The following is a 17,731-nucleotide window of genomic DNA, read 5'->3' on the forward strand; positions in this document are numbered from 1 at the left end:
CCTGTGGAACATGCAATGGACAGGTGATGCCGACTAAAAGAGGCATATGGAGGGTTTACCTCACAAGGCTGAGGAATTGTGTGGAGAAGGGCTCTCGGACCTGGTCTCCACAGCTATAGCTGGTAATTCTGATCTTTTGCCTTATATTTCCTCACAGACTAAGAAAGCACGACATTATCAAATGCAGTCCTTTCGGTCGCAGAATAACAAAAAAGTATGAGGAGTGTCCTTTCTTACCAGAGGTAGGGCACGGGGCACAGCTAGTTCCCAGGAACAGAAGTCCTCCCCGGCCTCTACTACATCCACCGCAGGATGCGGGAGCTCCGCTAAGGGAGTCCGTTCCAGGGGGAGCACGTCTTCGACTCTTCAGCCACATCTGAGTTCACTCACAGGTGGATCCCGGGGCAATAAAAATTGTTCTCAGCGTTACAAAGGAATTCGAAAGGTGCCTCCTCACCGGTTTTTCCTTATCGGACCTACCGGTTTCTCCCCCAGAAGGGGAGTTATATTCAATACAATTCACACATTGTATCTCCAACAGGTGGTGCTCAAGGTTCCCCTCCTGCAACAAGGAAGGGGCTATTACTCAACCTTGGCTGTAGTTCCGAATACGTACGGTTCGGTCAGACCTATTTAAAATTAAAACCTCTGAACCTATACTAGAAAAGGTTCAAAATTAAAGTGGAATCGCTCAGAGCGATCATGGCCAGCCTGGAAAGGATTTGATGGTGTATCTAGACATAAAGGCTGCATACCTTCATGTTCCCATTTATCCAAACCATCAGGCGTACCTGAAAATTGCGGTACAGTATTGTCATTACCAATTTCAGGGTAATTGGCAGAAATGATGGTGCTCCTACGCAAGCAAGGAGTCACAGTTATCCCATACTTGGACGATCTCCTATGAGGCGAGATCAAAAGAGCAGTTGTTGAACAGCGTGTCACTTTCGATGAAGGTGTCACAGCAACACTGCTAGTTTCTCAATATCCGGAAGTCACAGTTGGTTCCTATGACTAGTCTGCCCTTCTTGGGTTTGATTCTGGATACGGACCAGAAAGGGGTTTACCTTCGGATAGAGAAGGCCCAGGAACTCATGACTCTGGTCAGGAACTTTTTGAAACCAAGACAGGTGTCGGCATCGCTGCACCCGAGTCCGGGGAAAATCATTCCCTTCGGCAGGTTCCATGCGAGGTCTTTCAAATGGGACCTACTGGACAAGTGGTCCTGGTCACATCTACAGATTCATCAGTTGATCACTCTCTCCCCCAGGGCCAGGGTATCTCTCCTGTGGCGGCTGCAAGATGCTCACCTTCTATAGGGCCGCAGGTTCGTCATTCAGGACTGGATCCTAGTGACCACGGACGCGAGCCTCCGAGGTTGGGGAGCAGTCACACAGGAAAAAATAAAATGTCCAAGGTCTTTGGTCAAGTCAAGAGACTTGTCTTCACTTCTTGGAACTAAGGGCCATATACAACGCCCTACGTCAGGCGGAGACCTTACTTCGCGACCAACCGGTTCTGATCCAGTCGGACAACGTCACCGCAGTAGCTCATGTAAACCGCCAAGGCGGCACAAGGAGCAGAGTGGCGATGGCGGAAGCCACCAGAATTCTTCGCTGGGCGGAGAATCATGTAAGCGCACTGTCAGCAGTGTTCATTCCGGGAGTGGACGACTGGGAAGCAGACTTCCTCAGCGGACACGACCTACGTCCTGGAGAGTGGGGACTTCATCAGGAAGTCTTAACACAGATTGCAATTCGGTGGAGACTGCCACTGATAGACATGATGGCGTCCCGCCTCAACACAAAGCCGCAGAGTTATTGCGCCAGGTCAGGAGACCCTCAGGCAGTAAGCTGTGGACGCCCTAGTGACACCGTGGGTGTTCCGGTCAGTTTCTGTGTTTACTCCTCTTCCTCTCATACCCATGGTGTTGAGGATAATAAGAAAAAGAGGAGTGAGACCAATTCTCATTGTTCCAGATTGGACACGGAGGACCTGGTATCCAGATCTGCAGGAAATGCTCACAGAGAATCCGTGGCCTCTTCGTCTAAGACAGGACCTGCTGCAGCAGACTTACCGCGGCTGCATTTGACGGCATGGCAGTTCAACGCAGGATCCTAGCAGTAATGGGTATTCCGGAGGAGGTCATTCCTACCCTAGTTAAGGCTAGGAAGGAAGTGACATTGAAACATTATCACCGAATATGGCGAAAATATGTTTCCTGATGTGAGGCCAGGAATGCTCCTACGGAGGAATTCCTTTTGGGCCGTCTGCTTCACTTCCTTCAAACTGTTGTGAACTTGGGCCTAAAATTAGGATCGATAAAGGTTCAAATTTCGGCCTTATCATTTTCTTCCAAAAAGATTTGGCTTCTCTTCCTGAAGTACAAACGTTTGTGTAGGGAGTATGGCATTTTTAGCCTCCTTTTGTACCGCCGGTGGCGCCTTGGGACCTTAACGTGGTGTTACGGTTCCTTAAGTCTCATTGGTTTGAACCACTTAAGTCAGTGGTGTTGAAATATTTCACCTGGAAGGTGGTCATGTTGTTAGCCTTGGCTTCGGCTAGGCGAGTTTTGGAATTGGAGGCTTTTATCACTAAAAGCCCTATCTGATTGTCCATATGGATAGAGCGAAATTGCGGACCCGTCCTCAATTCCTGCCAAAGGTGGTCTCATCCTTTCATATGAACCAACCTATTGTCGTGCCTGTGGCTACGCGTGACTTGGAGGATTCCGAGTCCCTTGATGTGGTCAGGGCTTTGAAAATTTACGTGGCCAGAACGGCTAGGATCTGCAAAACAGAAGCACTGTTTGTCCTGTATACAGCCAACAAGGTTGGCGGCCCTGCTTCAAAGCAGACTATTGCTCGCTGGATCTGTAACACGATTCAGCTGGAGCATTCTACGGCAGGATTGCCGTTACCTAAATCAGTTTAGGCCCATTCCACTAGGAAGGTGGGCTCTTCTTGGGCGGCTGCCCGAGGGGTCTCGTTACTACAGCTGTGCCGAGCTGCTACTTGGTCGGGGTCAAATACCTTTGCAAAGTTCTGTAAGTTTGATACCCTGACTGAGGAGGACCTCCTGTTTGCTCAATTCGGTGCTGCAGAGTCATCCGCACTCTCCCGCCCGTTTGGGAGCTTTGGTATAATCCCCATGGTCCTTACGGAGTCCCAGCATCCTCAAGGACGTTAGAGAAAATAAGATTTTACTTACCGGTAAATGTATTTCTCGTAGTCCGTAGAGGATGCTGGGCGCCCGTCCCAAGTGCGGACTTCTTCTGCAAGACTTGTATATAGTTATTGCTTACATAAGGGTTATGTTCTAGTTTATCGGTTGAACCGAGGCTGTGAAACTTGTTCATACTGTTAACTGGGTAGTTATCACAAGTTTTACGGTGTGATTGGTGTGGCTGGTATGGATCTTGCCCTTAGATTTACAAAAATCCTTCCTTGTACTGTCCATCTCTTCTGGGCACAGTTTCCCTAACTGAGGTCTGGAGGAGGGGCATAGAGGGAGGAGCCAGTGCACACCCAGAATCCAAAGCTTTCTTAAAGTGCCCTATCTCCTGCGGAGCCAGTCTATTCCCCATGGTCCTTACGGAGTCCCAGCATCCTCTACGGACTACGAGAAATAGATTTACCGGTAAGCAAAATCTTATTTTTTTGATCTCCGGTAAAATGATTCTGTCCAGGGTTATCTTTAAGGTCCACCATTCAGTCCTTATCAATCCTGACTATTGTGACTGGAATGGGATGGTATTACATGTTCTGTAGTGTTTGTTTAGCACATACATAACTGATATAGGAAGTGTGGCTGTATGTGTACTGTACTGAGAAGGGTTGTTTATATCTCCAAATTAATTGACAACACCCATGGAGATGAGATGGGTGTTGTCGCAGCCTCACAGTCATGAACTGCAGCACTTCATATGAAACACCCCAGCCCTTCCCCAGTATTGTTGGCGACCTTGGACAAAAGGTCCACTCATTTCTTACAGTGGTATATTCATTATTTATTGAATAGATTGTGTGCATTTGATGTAATGTATTACTGTGACCTTGCTATGATTGTGGGGTAGGAATATTGGAATATTTGTATTTTTACTAATTTGTGAAAAGGTTTTGGAATATTTGTTTACATTTCCATTGGTACTAAACACTTGACTGATCAATGCTGGAAAATCCTACTACAGGCTATTTTTAATCTAAGATAATAATAATATAATAATAATAATAATAATTTTATTTATATGGCGCTCTTTCTCCAACAGGACTCAAGGCGCTTTACAGACAGAAAACATTGCACATAATACAGAAGATTTAAGTAATACAGCAATAGATAAGCAACACAGACATAAAAGAAAACCTTGAGCACACAGAAAGCATAATGCAGGATTGGTGTAGGCATTTTGGGTAATATCTTCCAAGGGTTGTGTATTCTGCCCTCACAAGGTACTAGGTGCGGCAGCCATCTTGGGCGCACTGCATAGGATTACCCAGGGTAGAATAGTCCACCCCTAGAAGAGATAACACAAAATATGGAGATTGCAGAGTCCTAAAGTTCAGAGTAGGGTTCCAACAAAACCATCATTTTCATGTATTTTTTATCCCATCCACAAGTGCACCAGATGAGGCAGCCATGTTGGGCGCACTGCGAAGGTTACACAGTGGGAGATGAGCCATACAAGAGCCAAATGCATGTATGGGAAAACTGACACGGGTATAGTAGTATGCTATACCCTGCATGGAAAGATCCAAATGAAGCACACCCTGCCCACGGTAGAACCATCCAAGGAAGCCATCTGGGGCGCACTGTGTGTAGGTTGCTGCTGGCAGGGTATGCAAGATCTACTAATGTAAGATCTACTACAAACAGAATAAAAACAAATGTTGGAACAGTACATATGCCATACGGCATTCCTGGGCTACCAGTGGCTCTCCAGCTGTTGAGAAACTACAAGCCCCAGCATGGTCTACCACCTGATAGCTGGCAGGTTCTGCTGGGACTTGTAGTTCACAATACCTTGAAGCCAAACAATTTCATTACATATTGATTAATTTAGCTGTTGTTAACCTTATTTACTTATGTTGCATTCTTACATAATTGGAAAATTAGTATCTTGCTGAGCCTGATGGTTTCTGTCCCATTATTTACTATGTATCTGTCTTGAAAGCAGTGAAAATATTTGACGGTTCTACTTTTTTTCAGGGACGCTGCTCAAGAGAGAACTGCAAATATCTGCATCCACCAACGCACCTAAAAACGCAGCTAGAAATAAATGGCAGGAACAATCTCATTCAGCAGAAAACAGCTGCAGCCATGCTTGCTCAACAAATGCAGTTCATGTTCCCAGGAACACAGCTGCAGCACATGGTGAGTACACACTGTACACATACACCAAGAACTGCCTGGCTTTCTTTTCATTAGGGAGTAACCACAGTGATTGTCTACCAGCTTACTGATTTGAAGAGGGATGGACACAGGGCAGGGGACCACCTTCCAGGCAGGATGAGATACAAGAGTAGACAATTGTCAGAATTATTACAGAATGCCATTATTCATTATAACACAGTAGAAGCAGGTTACTAAAGCTATTAATTTTAGTAGTAAAAGCGTTTTGGGGAAAAATATGTAGCACATATATGCATACTGTAATGGGCCCTACACACAGCGCGATGTGCCGCCGAGGTGCCCGGCGGCCGATATGGATGACCCGGCGGCGGAGGGGGGGAGTGAAGTTTCTTCACTCCCCCCGTCACCCGGCCCCATAGCCCTGCATGCTAATATGGACGAGATTGTCAATATTGGCATGCATGTATAAACGAGCCTTTACCAGAGATGAACGAGCTCGGGGGCCGCACATCGTTCATCGTTGGTGCCTACACACTGAACGATATGAACAATTCATTAATGAACGAGAACATTCATGTCGTTCAGTTAGATCTAAGGCCCTCATTCCGAGTTGTTCGCTTGCTAGCTGCTTTTAGCAGCAGTGCAAACGCTAGGCCGCCGCCCTCTGGGAGTGTATCTTAGCTTAGCAGAAGTGCGAACGAAAGGATCGCAGCATTGCTACAAAAAAAGATTGTGCAGTTTCAGAGTAGCTCGAGACTTACTCCTAGCTAGCGATCACTTCAGTCTGTTTAGTTCCTGTTTTGACGTCACAAACACGCCCTACGTTCGGCCAGCCACTCCCCCGTTTCCCCAGCCACTCCTACGTTTTTATCTGGCACGCCTGCGTTTTTCAGCACACTCCCCGAAAACGGTCAGTTACCACCCAGAAACACCCACTTCCTGTCAATCACCCAACGATCAGCAGTGCGACTGAAAAGCGTCGCTCGAGCTTGTGTAAAACTGCATCGGCTTTTGTGAAAGTACGTCGCGCGTGCGCAGTGCGCACCATACGCATGCGCAGAAGTGCCGATTTTTAGCCTGAACGCTGCGCTGCGAACAATGGCAGCTAGCGATCAACTCGGGATGACCCCCTAAGTGTGTAGGGCCTATAAGATTTGTGCTGATCATACTGGATTCTTGAGAGGGTTGATGTGTTTTTCAGAAAAATCAAGTTATACCATAGAACCTAATGAAGATTTATATTTGAATATCATGAGAAAACTGTAAAATATCATACATACAAAGACAAGCATGACTTAACACACATATATAATAACAATGGGGGGAATACAAGTAGCTGTGTTTCACGTCCAGAGCTATTAAACAAAACTGCCTTTAACCCACACGGTAAACATAGGGTTAATGCGCGATAACCCATACATTCCAAGTAGAAAGTGGGACGTATGGGTTTTCCCACGTGTTAAACACCCAGTTAGTGTTTTTTCTTGTGGACTTTTCCTCGCAGCTTCTGAAGCTGCAAGGAAAACTTCCACTTTGTAGATTAACGTGCAGTGTAATACCCGCTGAATGAATTGGTGGCTACGGGCAATTGGATCCCCCTGAATGTGTGCCGTCATTCTTCTTCTTCTGATATTTGACAAGTAGCACCTAAGTATAATTTTACCACAAAAATACAGTACTTCCAAGGCAGTCGTGCATTTTTTTTATTGTGCTAGGCATTGCAAACTAAGGGGTACATTTACTAAGCATTGATAAGAGGGGAAAAATGAGCCAGTGGAGAAGTTGCCCATGGCAACCAATCAGCACTGAAGTAACATCTATAATTTGCATACTATAAAATGATACAGAGCTGCTGATTGGTTGATGGGGAAATTTCTCCACTGGCTCACTTCTCCACTCTTATCACTGCTTAGTAAATGTACCCCTAACTCTATAATGAAATAATCATTGAGATTGGAATTTGAGATTGGAATTTTACATATGCTTTGTGGGGATCTCTCTAAGGTACAATTGTAGGGCATGATGACACATAATCAGGCAACACCCACCACTGCATGATGGCATTGAGGCAGGGCCTGAGGATGCATACCATATCTTCCACCCGTGACCACGGTACAAATGAGAAGTAGGTTCTGGGAGGGCGACCTACTGTCCCGGGAGGATTCCCCGACATTTCTGGATATGTGTGGAATTTCAAGTAGCAATTCTCCCTGCATAAGTAAATAATCGGTGCTGGAAAAGTGCAGTAATTAGAACCCAGTCAGGATCAGATACATACTTTGAAAACTGGGCACTCAATGGCCCTCATTCCGAGTTGTTCGCTCGCAAGCTGCTTTTAGCAGCATTGCACACGCTAAGCCGCCGCCTACTGGGAGTGAATCTTAGCTTAGCAGAATTGCGAACGAAAGATTCTCAAAATTGCGAATAGAAATTTCTAAGCAGTTTCTGAGTAGCTCGACACTTACTCTGCCACTGCGATCAGTTCAGTCAGTTTCGTTCCTGGTTTGACGTCACAATCACACCCAGCGTTCGCCCAGACACTCCCCCGTTTCTCCAGCCACTCCCGCGTTTTTTCCAGAAACGGTAGCGTTTTTTCACACACTCCCATAAAACGGCCAGTTTCCGCCCAGAAACACCCACTTCCTGTCAATCACACTCCGATCACCAGAACGAAGAAAAAACCTCGTAATGCCGTGAGTAAAATACCAAATTTCTTAGCAAATTTACTTGGCGCAGCCGCAGTGCGAACATTGCGCATGCACAGTTTGCGAAAAATCGCTGCGATGCGATGAAAAATAACGAGCGAACAACTCGGAATGAGGGCCAATAATCCAAATAAAAAGCCATATGCTTGAGGCAGAAAAAATAGTCAATTTATTACTTACAGACCATAAAGTGCAATCGTGCAAAAGAAGGTTTAGTCGACGTGACGTTTCGGTCCAAATAGGACCATCATCAAGACTTACAGCAGAACATCCTATCACCAAGGGAGCACAGAAGAGACTGAAGAACCATCACCAACCACACATCTATAAATACCCCAGGGCATTACCCAGCATTCCCTGTCTGAAAAATATTGCAGTATGGGGCATAAAATTAATGGTATTATCAAATACAATATTTATAGCCAACAATTGCACCTAAATACAAAGAACACCGCACAATCAATGATCCGCCAATTGGAGGAACCATTAGCATCTCTAATAAAAAATAGAACATCACAAAACAGCCGTTGCGCCACTCATACCCGGAAGAGTCACTACCAGAAGTGACATGACCGTGGTGGCGCTGTGGAACGCACACGTCCCTTCCGGAAGTGACGCACGATCCCCATAGTAACACATACAGTTAAATAACCACCACCGAGCTCCGCAGCGCGCAGACCCGGAAGGTGCCTTCACCGCTCAGTGGAACGCACAGCAAAAGATGCCGTGCATTCCACCGTGGCGTCATAGCAACAAGGGAATCAGTACAACGCCCATAAACAGGACGTGTCAGAGCTGGCACAACACAAAAATAACCGTTCTAATGTATCAATTCCGTAGAAGGATACTATAGTAAGAGAGACAATTCTTACATAGATGCTGAGAACAAAGTGGCCAATATCAATATAAGACAGGGATAAAGATAACACCCTGGGGGATTCAAGACACATATTAAAATTCAAACACCCAAAATGTAATCATCTTAAAAATACTAATATACTAGAACACATACAGACATATATGTGCAAAGATAAAAACACAAAAAATATCCTAAGGAAGCGGGAGGCTAGATGGATCTATACACTTGACACGGTGTCTCCACGTGGATTAAACGAGAACAATCCATACAGCATATTTTTGAGATGACATATACCGTATATACTCGAGTATAAGTCCACCCGAATATAAGCCGAGGCACCTAATTTTACCACAAAAACCTGAGAAAACGTATTGACTCGAGTATAAGCCTAGGGTGGGAAATGCAGCTCTACCCGTACACAGACCTCATAGTGCCAGATATGCCCCACAGTGCCAGATATGCCCCACAGTGCCAGATGTGCCAGATATGCCCCACAGTGCCAGATATGCCCCACAGTGCCAGATATGCCCCACAGTGCCAGATATGTCCCACAGTGCCAGATGTGCCCCACAGTGCCAGATGTGCCCCACAGTGCCAGATGTGCCCCACAGTGCCAGGTGTGCCAGATATGCCCCACAGTGCCAGGTGTGCCAGATATGCCCCACAGTGCCAGATGTGCCCCACAGTGCCAGGTGTGCCCCACAGTGCCAGATATGCCCCACAGTGCCAGGTGTGCCAGATATGCCCCACAGTGCTAGATACTTACCCTCCGTCGCTCCCGCGCTGTCTTCTGAAGGAGGGACACGATGAGCGCAGCGCGCGGCTCTCCTGTGTCCCTCGTGCATCTCCAGCGGCGTGTGTTAAAGGAAGTGCCGGTTCGTGCACTTCCTTTACCACTCAGACGCCGCTGCCGCTGGAGATGCAGGAGGGACACAGGAGAGCTGCGCGCTGCGCTCTCTGTGTCCCTCCTTCAGAAGACAGCGCGGGAGCGACGGAGGGTAAGTATCTAGCACTGTGGGGTATATCTGGCACACCTGGCACTGTGGGGCATATCTGGCACTAAAGCTGACTCGAGTATAAGCCGAGGTGGCTTTTTCAGCACAAAAAAAAGTGCTGAAAAAGTCGGCTTATACTCGAGTATATACGGTAATTTAAGTGGATGTATCTCTCCGCAGTACAGGTTTTCTTTGTAATATCTGACATGGATTAGTAATCCTTATACTCTAAACAAAGTTTTCCTCTATATTGCCCATGTTTCATCAGAAGTGACCATTTAGGATATTTTTTGTTTTTTTGTTTTTTTTTGTGTTTTTATCTTTGCATTATATGTTTGTATACGTGTTCTAGTATATTAGTATTTTTAAGATGATTACATTTTGGGTGTTTGTATTTTTATTATGTCTTGAATCCCCCAGGGTGCTATATTTATCTTACTTAAAAATTATAGGACCTCAGTCATAATTCGTGAGGGTCTAATCAATAAAAACTGAGTGAGCACACTAGACTTTAAAAACATCTACAGAAAAACAAAATGCAACAAATACACAAGAAAAAACAATAATGCAGCTGAAACAACATCACATTTAAACAAACAATCCCTATATAGTTTGCACAAAATTTACAGCATATTCCAATTCATTTTTTCATTGAGTCCACCGGGGTAAATCGTCCCAAGTCTAATGATCCATTTAGACTCTTTAATCAATAACAGTTTAGCTCTATCCCCCCGTGTAGCGACAGGGGGACATGATCAATAATAAAATGTCTTAATGAAGCTAATGAATGGCCTGACTCCTTGAAATGCTTTGCTACAGGTTGGTTGATTTTACGGCCTATGGATGATAAATGGATAGCTGATCTATGAGCTGCCATCCTCTCGCTGAATTTACATGTGGTTTGACTAGTGTGCTCACTCTTCTGTCACCTACTGTGGGAGAACGCCCCATGAGATAGTACGCTGTAACTGGACCCGTGGAACGCGGAAGTGGAGCTGTGTGGAGTGCAATGATGCGCTCCCATGGTGACCAATACTGCGTCCTTGGTGTACTGGCGCCGTATGCTGCGTGGGAGCGCGTCACCACTGTGTGCTGCCGGGAGCCGTCCGTTGTTAACATGGCCTGCGCTGACAAATGAGGCAGCAGGGCCAGGGGGAACGCAAGCATGACGTTCCCTTGGTTACCGGAGTCGCAGCAGCGGAAGTACGGGCCTTGCAACTGACTGGGGAATATGCTCCTAACGAGCTGATGGGTGGTAGGTGAGTGAGCGCTGGGGGTATATAGGTAGGGTCATTTGTATGTTGCTGTGTACTGGTGTGGTCCTGAGGAAGAGGTTGTTTCCCCGAAAACATTAGACTCTGTACCAGGTCTATTACAGATTCTTATTTGCAATGTAAGTCTCCAGAGTGCCTTTCTTCTGCTTGGACTGGTATGCTGTGCTTCTGATTGTGCACCTAGAGCATTTTACTCATTTTTGGACGAGTGCCGACTGCTTTTAGATATATATTTCATTGTGTACTGATGTACACCTGTTGTATGGCACCTATCTTTCTCTAACGTCCTAGTGGATGCTGGGAACTCCGTAAGGACCATGGGGAATAGCGGGCTCCGAAGGAGGCTGGGCACTCTAGAAAGATCTTAGACTACCTGGTGTGCACTTGCTCCTCCCACTATGACCCTCCTCCAAGCCTCAGTTAGATTTCGTGCCCGGCCGAGGTTGGATGCACACTAGGGGCTCTCCTGAGCTCTTAGAAAGTTATAGTCTTAGAATTTGTTATTTTCAGTGAGACCTGCTGGCAACAGGCTCACTGCAGCGAGGGACTAAGGGGAGAAGAAGCGAACTCGCCTGCTTGCAGCCGGATTGGGCTTCTTAGGCTACTGGACACCATTAGCTCCAGAGGGATCGACCGCAGGCCCAGCCTTGATGTTCGGTCCCGGAGCCGTGCCGCCGTCCCCCTTACAGAGCCAGAAGCAAGAAGATGGTCCGGAAAATCGGCGGCATGAAGACATCCTGTCTTCACCAAGGTAGCGCACAGCACTGCAGCTGTGCGCCATTGCTCCTCATACACACTTCACACTCCGGTCACTGAGGGTGCAGGGCGCTGGGGGGGGCGCCCTGAGGCAGCAATAAAAACACCTTGGCTGGCTAAAATACCTCAATATATAGCCCCTGGGGCTATATATGAGGTAAATACCCCTGCCAGAATCCCATAAAAAGCGGGAGAATAGGCAGCGAAAAAGGGGCGGAGCCTATCTCCTCAGCACACTGGCGCCATTTTTCCCTCACAGCTCGGCTGGAAGGAAGCTCCCTGGCTCTTCCCTGCAATTCTACAGTACAGTAAGAGGGAAAAGAGAGGGGGGGGGGCATTAAAATTGGCACTGTATACAGTATATTATATAAAAAGCAGCTATTAGGGACATAACTCAGTTAGTCCCTGTATATATATAGCGCTCTGGTGTGTGCTGGCATACTCTTACTCTGTCCCCCCAAAGGGCTTTTGTGGGTCCTGTCCTCTATTTGAGCATTCCCTGTGTGTGTGGAGTGTGTCGGTACGGCTGTGTCGACATGTTTGAGGAGGATAATGATGTGGAGGGGGAGCAGATGCCTTTAGCAGGGATGTCACCCCCTGGGGGTCAGACACCTGAGTGGATGGTATTATGGCAGGAAATGAGTGCACGTATAGACTCCTTACATAAAAAAATTGACGACATGCCGACTGTGGGACAGCCGAGTCTTCAGCTCGTGCCTGTCCAGGTGTCTCAAAAGTCATCAGGGGCTCTGAAACGCCCGTTATCTCAGGTGGCACAAGTAGATGTCGACACGGATACTGACACCAGTGTCGACGACGATGAGTCAAATTTAATGCCCGTTAAGGCCATTCACTGCATGATTGAGGCAATGAAAGAGGTGTTAAATATTTCTGATTTACATCCAGGTACCACAAAAAAGGGTATTATGTTTGGGGAGAAAAAACTACCTGTAGTTTTTCCCCCGTCAGATGAATTAAATGAAGTGTGTGAAGAAGCGTGGGCTTCCCCTGATAAGAAATTGGTAATTCCTAAGAAGCTACTAATGGCGTTCCCTTTCCCGCCAGAGGATAGGTTACGTTGGGAAACACCCCCGAGGGTGGATAAAGCGCTCACACGTTTGTCTAAAAAGGTGGCACTACCGTCCCAGGATACGGCCGCCCTTAAGGAACCTGCTGATAGAAAGCAGGAGGCGATACTGAAGTCTGTATATACACACTCAGGCATTATACTCAGACCAGCTATTGCGTCAGCATGGATGTGCAGTGCTGCCGCTGCGTGGTCAGATAAACTGTCAGAAAATATTGACACGTTAGACAGAGACACGATCCTGCTAACAATTGACCATATAAAAGACTCAGTCTTATACATGAGAGATGCACAGAGGAAAATCTGCCGGCTGGCATCTAAAATAAGTGCATTATCTATCTCTGCTAGGAGATGCTTATGGACTCGCCAGTGGACTGGAGATGCAGATTCCAAAAGGCACATGGAAGTCTTGCCTTATAAAGGGGAGGAATTATTTGGGGATGGTCTCTCCGACCTAGTTTCCACAGCAACGTCTGGGAAGTCAGCATTTTTACCCCATGTCCCCTCACAGCCTAAGAAGGCGCCATTTTATCAGGTTCAGTCCTTTCGGTCCCAGAAAAACAAGCGGGGAAAAGGAGGGTCTTTTCTGTCAAGAGGCAGAGGCAGGGGAAAACAGCTGCAGCAAACAGCAGGTTCCCAGGAACAAAAGTCCTCCCCCGCTTCCTCTTCCAAGTCCGCCGCATGACGGTGGGGCTTCACAGGCGGAGCCAGGTACGGTGGGGGCCCGCCTCAGGAATTTCAGCGATCAGTGGGCCCGCTCACAGGTGGATCCCTGGATCCTTCAAATAGTATCTCAGGGATACAGGCTGGAATTCGAGGCGACTCCACCCCGCCGTTTCCTAAAATCCGCCTTGCCGATTGCTCCCTCAGACAGGGAGGCGGTGCTAGCAGCGATTCACAAGCTGTATTCCCAGCAGGTGATAATCAAGGTACCCCTACTTCAACAAGGCCGGGGTTACTATTCCACACTATTTGTGGTGCCGAAACCGGACGGTTCGGTGAGACCCATTTTAAATTTGAAATCCTTGAACACATACATAAAAAAATTCAAGTTCAAGATGGAATCGCTCAGGACGGTTATTGCAAGCCTGGACGAGGGGGATTACATGGTATCCCTGGACATCAAGGATGCTTACCTGCATGTCCCCATTTACAATTCTCACCAGGAGTACCTCAGATTTGTGGTACAGGACTGCCATTACCAATTCCAGACGCTGCCGTTTGGACTCTCCACGGCACCAAGGGTATTTACCAAGGTTATGGCGGAAATGATGATACTCCTTCGAAAAAAGGGAGTTTTAATTATCCCATACTTGGACGATCTCCTAATAAAGGCACGATCCAAGGAACAGTTGTTAGTGGGAGTAGCACTATCTCAGGAAGTGCTGAGCCAGTACGGCTGGACTCTGAATATCCCAAAGTCACAGCTGGTCCCCACGACACGTCTAATGTTCCTGGGAATGATTCTGGACACGGCCCTGAAAAAAGTGTTTCTCCCGGAGGAGAAAGCCAGGGAGTTGTCTTCTCTAGTCAGAGACCTCCTAAAACCAAAACAGGTATCAGTGCATCACTGCACGCGGGTCCTGGGAAAGATGGTAGCTTCTTACGAAGCAATTCCATTCGGCAGGTTCCATGCCAGGATTTTTCAGTGGGACCTGTTGGACAAGTGGTCCGGATCGCATCTTCAGATGCATCGTTTAATAACCCCGTCTCCACGAACCAGGGTGTCTCTTCTGTGGTGGCTGCACAGTGCTCATCTTCTGGAGGGCCGCAGATTCGGCATACAGGACTGGGTCCTGGTGACCACGGATGCCAGCCTACGAGGCTGGGGGGCAGTCACAAAGGGAAGAAATTTCCAAGGACTATGGTCAAGTCAGGAGACTGCCCTTCACATAAATATTCTGGAACTAAGGGCCATTTACAATGCCCTAAGTCAAGCAAAATCCCTGCTCCTACACCAGCCGGTGCTGATCCAGTCAGACAACATCACGGCAGTCGCCCATGTGAATCGACAGGGCGGCACAAGAAGCAGGACGGCGATGGCAGAAGCCACAAAAATTCTCCGATGGGCGGAGAATCATGTACTAGCACTGTCAGCAGTGTTCATCCCGGGAGTGGACAACTGGGAAGCAGACTTTCTCAGCAGGCACGACCTCCACCCGGGAGAGTGGGGACTTCATCCAGAAGTCTTCCAAATGATTGTAAATCAATGGGGTCGTCCACAGGTGGACATGATGGCGTCCCGCCTAAACAAAAAACTAGAGTATTGCGCCAGGTCAAGAGACCCTCAGGCGATAGCTGTGGACGCTCTAGTGACACCGTGGGTGTACCGGTCAGTTTATGTGTTCCCTCCTCTACCTCTCATACCAAAGGTATTGAGAATAATAAGAAAGCGAGGAGTAAACACAATTCTCGTGGTTCCGGATTGGCCGAGAAGAGCGTGGTACCCGGAACTTCAAGAGATGATCTCAGAGGATCCGTGGTCTCTGCCGCTCAGACAGGACCTGCTGCAGCAGGGCCCCTGTCTGTTCCAAGACTTACCGCGGCTGCGTTTGACGGCATGGCGGTTGAACACCGGATCCTGAAGGAAAAAGGGCATTCCGAAGGAAGTCATTCCTACGCTTATTAAAGCCAGGAAAGATGTTACGGCAAAGCATTATCACCGCATATGGCGGAAATATGTTGCATGGTGCGAGGCCAAAAAGGCCCCAACAGAGGAATTTCAACTAGGTCGATTTCTGCATTTCCTGCAAGCAGGAGTGAATATGGGCCTAAAACTGGGCTCCATTAAGGTACAGATCTCGGCTCTGTCGATTTTCTTTCAAAAAGAACTAGCTTCAGTACCTGAAGTTCAGACATTTGTGAAAGGAGTGCTGCATATTCAGCCCCCATTTGTGCCTCCTGTGGCACCTTGGGATCTCAACGTGATGTTGAGTTTCTTAAAATCACATTGGTTTGAGCCACTAAAAACCGTGGATCTGAAATATCTCACGTGGAAAGTGGTCATGTTATTGGCCTTGGCTTCAGCCAGGCGAGTGTCAGAGTTGGCGGCTTTATCATGTAAAAGCCCTTATCTGATTTTCCATATGGATAGGGCAGAATTGAGGACTCGTCCCCAGTTTCTCCCTAAGGTGGTGTCAGCGTTTCACCTGAACCAGCCTATTGTGGTGCCTGCGGCTACTAAGGATTTGGAGGACTCCAAGTTGCTAGACGTTGTCAGGCCCCTGAAAATATATGTTTCCAGGACGGCTGGAGTCAGAAAATCTGACTCGCTGTTTATCCTGTATGCACCCAACAAGCTGGGTGCTCCTGCTTCTAAGCAGACTATTGCTCGTTGGATTTGTAGTACAATTCAGCTTGCACATACTGTGGCAGGCCTGCCACAGCCAAAATCTGTCAATGCCCATTCCACAAGGAAGGTGGGCTCATCTTGGGCGGCTGCCCGAGGGGTCTCGGCTTTACAACTTTGCCGAGCAGCTACTTGGTCAGGGGCAAACACGTTTGCAAAATTCTACAAATTTGATACCCTGGCTGAGGAGGACCTGGAGTTCTCTCATTCGGTGCTGCAGAGTCATCCGCACTCTCCCGCCCGTTTGGGAGCTTTGGTATAATCCCCATGGTCCTTACGGAGTTCCCAGCATCCACTAGGACGTTAGAGAAAATAAGAATTTACTCACCGGTAATTCTGTTTCTCGTAGTCCGTAGTGGATGCTGGGCGCCCATCCCAAGTGCGGTTTATCTGCATTACTTGTACATAGTTATTGTTAACTAAATCGGGTTATTGTTGAGCCATCTGTTGAGAGGCTCTATTGTTTCATACTGTTAACTGTGTTTCATATCACGAGTTGTACGGTGTGATTGGTGTGGCTGGTATGAGTCTTACCCGGGATTCAAAATCCTTCCTTATTGTGTACGCTCGTCCGGGCACAGTACCTAACTGAGGCTTGGAGGAGGGTCATAGTGGGAGGAGCCAGTGCACACCAGGTAGTCTAAGATCTTTCTAGAGTGCCCAGCCTCCTTCGGAGCCCGCTATTCCCCATGGTCCTTACGGAGTTCCCAGCATCCACTACGGACTACGAGAAACAGAATTACCGGTGAGTAAATTCTTATTTTTGAGTCTCGGACTGTATCACCTATTATGCCCATCTATTGGACTTTCATTTCCCTTGGTGTGTACTGCTGGTTTAATCTGTATTAACACAGCTGCAAACATTTGTATTCATTGTTATCCCGTGGAGTTAAAAATTTACACTTGTTTGGAACAGAAATAGTGTTTGTTGTATCACTAGTGCTGCAATGGAATCCACTTCTCAGGATACACTGGGGTGCAGAAATGTTACCATTGCCAGCCCCTGCGACTGTGTTCAGTTATTCTGCAGTACAAACTGAGAGTATTTTGGTCCCTGGTGCACTTAAAATAACGGATCCAATCCTTAATTCGGAGGATTTATACCATCAGTTCATGAAATTAAAACGTTGTGAAATCGATTATTACCTACATGCCGTGTCCCTTTCTGAATATTATAGGGAACACAAAATCCCTTGTTGGTTTCACGTACATAATGCTCCGACGATCGGGCGTAATAACCCTGAGTTTGTGAACAGATGGATTGCATCCTTAACAAGTGTGCCTTTGATCTTATGATTGCTATTCTTGAGGAATCCAATCGAGAACTGCAGCTGGTTAAGCAGAAAATAACAGCGTT

The 17,731-nt window shown here is 47.2% G+C and overlaps 1 protein-coding gene across 17 annotated transcripts in view; it reads left to right on the forward strand.

Moving 5' to 3' along the window:
• MBNL2 (muscleblind like splicing regulator 2) overlaps window positions 1–17,731 on the forward strand; it is a 363,660-nt gene that overhangs the window by 283,828 nt on the left and 62,101 nt on the right. For all 17 annotated transcript variants that reach the window (XM_063953040.1, XM_063953037.1, XM_063953046.1 and 14 more), the window contains exon 3: window positions 5,206–5,370. In XM_063953040.1, the coding sequence (XP_063809110.1) occupies window positions 5,206–5,370 (165 nt within the window). The remainder of the gene's footprint in view (window positions 1–5,205; window positions 5,371–17,731) is intronic.

The sequence above is a fragment of the Pseudophryne corroboree genome, chromosome 2 (assembly GCF_028390025.1).
Source record: "Pseudophryne corroboree isolate aPseCor3 chromosome 2, aPseCor3.hap2, whole genome shotgun sequence".
Lineage (NCBI taxonomy): Eukaryota > Metazoa > Chordata > Amphibia > Anura > Myobatrachidae > Pseudophryne > Pseudophryne corroboree.